The 5,306-nt window shown below is 36.5% G+C and overlaps 1 protein-coding gene across 1 annotated transcript; it reads left to right on the top strand.

Annotated features, from left to right (window-relative positions):
• The first annotated feature begins 3,542 nt into the window (after positions 1-3,542).
• LOC122043711 lies at positions 3,543-3,923 on the top strand. The gene has a single exon (XM_042604306.1). It carries the CDS (start codon positions 3,543-3,545, stop codon positions 3,921-3,923), a length of 381 nt encoding a protein of 126 aa, XP_042460240.1.
• Positions 3,924-5,306: the final 1,383 nt, after the last annotated feature.

Genomic DNA, 5,306 nt, shown 5'->3' on the forward strand with positions numbered 1-5,306 from the left:
TTTTCTGACCAACTTTGTTTTGCACAGCGGAAATCTGAAGGCAATGCTAACACCGTTATTTACTTGGTATCCACCTCCTCAAGGAGGTGACTAATCCAAGGATCCACACCACTCACACTCTTTCACTATCAAAAACCCTCCTTCTTGGAATCACACCGAAGGTGGAGAAACCTTAACAGAAATACACCTCTTCCTTTTTTTCAAAATAAATATCACAAACGCTACAAAGAAGAAGTAGAGAAGGATTACAAGCTTTAATCAGCTTCTTCTTTGCAGGTGAGATTTCAGTACATAGTGGAGAGGAGCTTGAACCCTTTCTTTTGAATCTTGATCACTTGAGAGCTTTCAAAAGGCTTGGAGAGCAATGGAACAGTATGTTTTTCGTTGTATATGTTTTCCAACTTCTTTCCGTGTTTTATACGTTGAGAAAACTAGCCGTTTCTCACGTCGCCGTCGCCGTGGATCGATTGAGGTCATATTCCAATCGATTCACAACTATCCGTTGGAAACCATCGCGTCAAGATCGACGGTGCAGATTCTTTTATTTGACTTGGATCGATTGGGGCAGCGTTTGAATCGATTCAAGCGCTTGCTCATGAAATTAGCAGCTGCGTGAATCGATCGGCCGATCGATTCAATACCTTGAATCGATCGGCTGATCGATTCAGTGTGATTCTGTGCTTCGCACAGAATGTTCACGGATCGATCGGCCGATCGATTCAATCCCTTGAATCGATCGGATGATCGATTCAGAACGATTCTGTGCTTCGCACAGAATGTTCACGGATCGATCGGCCGATCGATTCAGTAACTTGAATCGATCGGCTGATCGATCCAGATGCATTCTGTGCTGCGCAGAACTTTACCAATCGATCAGCCAATCGATTGCCTTACCTTCAATCGATCGGCTGATCGATTCAGAGGCAATTTTCCGCACAGCCATGTCTGAATCGATTTTCCAGTCGATCTCTGACAGTGAGCCTATCACACACATAATCTTGTGACTTGCAGGAGCTTCTCTTGCCAAGAATCCGGTCCCCGACCTTCTTGGACTTCTCTTGCCTTGCATCTGGTCTTCTGACCTGCAAGAACTCTTTTTGCCAAGAATCCAGTCCTCGACCTTCTTGGTCTTCTCTTGCATCTGGTCTTCTGACCTGCAAGAAACTCCTCCTGCAAACTCACAATGCATGTTAGTTCAACCGTATTAACCTAAACTTAAATAATTGTCAACACATTGAAACTTCCAGGGTATGATTGCACCAACAGTGATATCCTTCTCGAGACATGTGCCACCGACAGACAACATGGTCGACGGCCGGATCGGAAGAGAATCATACGATGGAAGTTTCCACTGTCATGTCAGAGATATGCTCGGACTATTGCGGTACGGCGTCAGACACACTTTTCTGACACGTCCATTCCGAGATATGCTTTGAGGAGCGTGCACGTCTCGGGAAGCGTGTGTGCGCCTCCCAGGAATCCTATGTAAGGACCCTCAGAATTCGACGGAGGTACACATTCATCTTTACTGTAGCTACAGTCCTCATTCTGTTACTCTGTTTCTCCTTGTCGTTGTAGGTTCACCGGATGTCCGCGTCATCCAAAGAACGCAACCGCGTCATCCGAAGACAACAGAGAGCACCGCGTCCCAGTGCCCATCAACTCTACTCCCGGACAGGATCAATATGACAACATGTTTCTTGCTATATATATTTGTTTTATTTTAACCATTAAGATCTACATGGGTTTTTAACTTATTTTATCATGGGTTTTAGGTTTGAAAAATATTAAAAATATAGTATATTATATTAAAATATATTTAACTGTCTTAATTTAATACTATATAGCACTGAAATTTTGATATATGATTTTTAAATGTCTATTATTTTATGAGAGGTAAATAGCGTAAAGATAATTAGTCTATCACATGAAACCTTTATTTCTCAATTAACAACGGAGAAAACGAACGCTGTTTTTACCTTTTTATTTCTCTTTTAACAATACAGAAAATGAACGGTGTTTTTTTTTCCGGTAGACGATTGATTTCTGTCCATTAATAATTGTTAAAAACAATTTATCGTTAACGAAAAGTAGCCGAAAGAATATTCCTTATCTCCTAGTTTGTCTTGTCCAGTGCACCTGGAAGCTTCCACTTTTTTTCACCACCGCGATTAGACCCTTTCTCTCCCTTTAAATTAGGAAGTTAAAGAAGTGATCAATATTTTTAAAATTGTTTGAAAGAAAACTTTGTGTGGATTAGAGTATCAAAAATTTTATTTTATATTTTAAATAGAATAGTTAAAAAAATTATCAGTTATTCTATTTATTTTTTAAAATTTTATATCTATTAGCAATATTTTCTTAAATTCAAAAAAGCGATTAAGGTTAGATAAGGAAACGGGTATAAATACTCTTTGAGAACGGCTAAAATTTGAACTCTAAATCTCTTAATTATTTATCAGACTATCTAATAATTGCACAAAAATATAAAATCTATCATTTAAAAAAAAATTATAAAAGCACACTCGATTTTATTATTTCGTATATAATTACTTACCAGCAAGGACTATTTTTGTCAAATATTGAGTGCAGATTGCATAGTAACCAAGTGACTGGTGGAGTCTATGTGTGAGAGAGAATCTCTTCTCATGTATTTGTTCACATTATCAATATATGTGAATTAATATAAATCAATCAATATGTCTTGAAATTCTTAATGTGAGATTAAAGTCTCATTCACAATGAATTTCTTTTCTTTTCTACTTCATTTTTATTTATATATATCCAACAAATAATATTAGAGGTTAATTAGATAATTATACGTGATTGAATCGTAAAGCGAGATAATAGTATTAGAGGTTAATTGAATAATTTTATATATGACATGACTGAACGTCCTTTTAATAAAAAACTTAAAATAGAATGTTCTTTTAATGATTTGAAAAAGATCTCTTTTTTATTTTGTCCAGAAATTCCAAAGCTAGACCTTAAACCATAAACATAGATTGAATTTCTAATTTATTTTTTTTTAAAAAAAAAGATAATTCAGTTGTCAAGACTGTTATAGAATCAATTAATCTAACGACATTCTCTTTGATTCGTCCCTAGGTAAATCCAGAAGTTTAAGGCTCTTCATTCCATAGTTAACATTATAGATATTCCATGCTAATAGAAAATAATAGTTAAAATTTAAATCATAGATATTTAATTAATCTACTGATAACTTGTCTTGCTTATGCCGGAACAATTTGGTTCATTAAAGCTCCATTTGTTGGCTTGCCATTTATTAATCTGACTGACTGACTGATTGCAGCCCAGATAGAGCCAATCTCCAATTATTCCACGACAAGTCCCAGTCCAGCCAGCTGAATTTGCATGCCAACATATGACAAGGCAAATCTTGTCATGGAGCCCAAAGCTTTCCATCCATTGGCACTATCGTCGTCCTCGTCCTCGTCGTCATTTCTCAGCCTCTCCCGTCATTGTCATCCCAGTGCAGTGAGGTCTTGGTGATAAAGCAGGGAGGGGAGGTGAATGGCTCCATGGAGAGGCCAAGCTCGTGGAGCGATGATTCATGGAAGAGCACGCCTATGAATTCTATCTCCTTCCTTTTCCTTGCCGCCGCAATCTTGGTGCTCATGTTCCTCGTCATGGCCATCTTCGAGCGCTTGGTTAAGCCGAGTCGAGCAGAGCCAAGAGGAGAGGAGTATCGGCCGGATTCAGCCAAGAAGGTCCTTAATTCAGGAAATGTGAGTTCAGCTTCCAGTGGCTTTGAGCTACTTGTCGTAATGCCGGGCAGAATGCGGCCGACTCATCTAGCGAAACCGGCGCCGCCTCTTCTTCCTTGCACGAGAGAGGGGATTCATTGGCCTCCTCGCCACCATGGTGATCACGCGAGTCTTCTTGTCGAACAACCCTTCTAGCTATGCTCTTAGTCATGTAAGTAGTTTAAACTCTAGCTACATTGTGCACTAGCGGGTAAATAAAAGGGTAAAAAAAGTAAAAGAGAAGACAAGAGTTTGGGATTGGAAGACTTGTCTGTAGCTAAACTCGAATTGAACTTTAATTATTTTTTCTCATAATTATAATTTAAATATGCGCAAATGGAGATTTTCATAACTCAAATTGAACTTAAATTTAAGTTATTTTAAATTAAAATTCGATTCAATGAAACTTCAAACAATTCAAATTAAATTAGAACTTGACCTAAAAATATTTATATTTTTAGCTTTGAATTGAATTTTAATGTCACATATGTTCTTCAAATTTGAAATCAAAATATTAATATTTTCATACTAATTTGTACCCTAATGGAAATCAACAAATATTTAGGAGTTTAAATTTTAAGTGAAGGAACACATTAAAAACCATGGTTGATAATTGGATAATGTTTAGATTCCACAGTTCGTTCAAAATTATTATTTATATTGTAATTTTAAAAAATTATAAATTTAGAAAAGTACAAGAATAAAGAAAAAAAATCTTATTTAAGTTGCTTATTCATCCCGTTAAGAGTACAGGAGAATTAAAATTTACATAATTTGCTTATCGTTTTACTCATATTAGTTTGATATTATTTAATCATTTGTATTTTTTCCGTTCTCGTAGCGGTAGTTTCTATGATATCAAAATTATCTATCTTTTGCCCCTCCAAAGGCACGGTGCGATCGCAAGAGGGTTGACTTTTCTTCCGAATAGTGACAGTTTGATTCTCATGCAAGGTACTTGCCGCGAATAAATTTCTAATAAAACTGTGCATGCCACATGTTAGAAGTTGTGATATTCTTTCGAGACAGTAACACATGAGATATTATTATAAAATTTGAAATTTGAATTTCAAAAAAATTGAAATAAATATTTTATTATTATTCATTATTTCAACTGCTAGTAGTTGTCTGTGATTTATCTCCTCCGTGTTAATTCTGAGACGGATTGACGAAAACACTAGAGACGAATATATTTATTTTTTATCACCATATTAGAAGTCGTGATACTTTCTGTTAGCTCCTGTTAGAAGACGAATATATTCTTTTGGTGTATGGAATGTAGGGCCGAACCGTGATGCTTATGATAAGGAGATGAATAAAGAGTTCTCTATGCGGCACGGTCAACATATATATCCCATCGGAACTTAGTCAACGAAAGCTCTAGTAAAAGAAAGCCGGTTAGATCCAACAGGAGCTCGACATTGTTTATCAAGAGCTCAACGATATTCAATAAGAATTTGGTAGTGTTCATCGAGAACTCGACGGTAGTCAATGAGAGCTCGACAGTATTCAATGAGAAGTCGACGACACTCCTAAAGT

Source organism: Zingiber officinale, chromosome 2A (genome assembly GCF_018446385.1).
Source record: "Zingiber officinale cultivar Zhangliang chromosome 2A, Zo_v1.1, whole genome shotgun sequence".
Taxonomy (NCBI): Eukaryota; Viridiplantae; Streptophyta; class Magnoliopsida; order Zingiberales; family Zingiberaceae; genus Zingiber; species Zingiber officinale.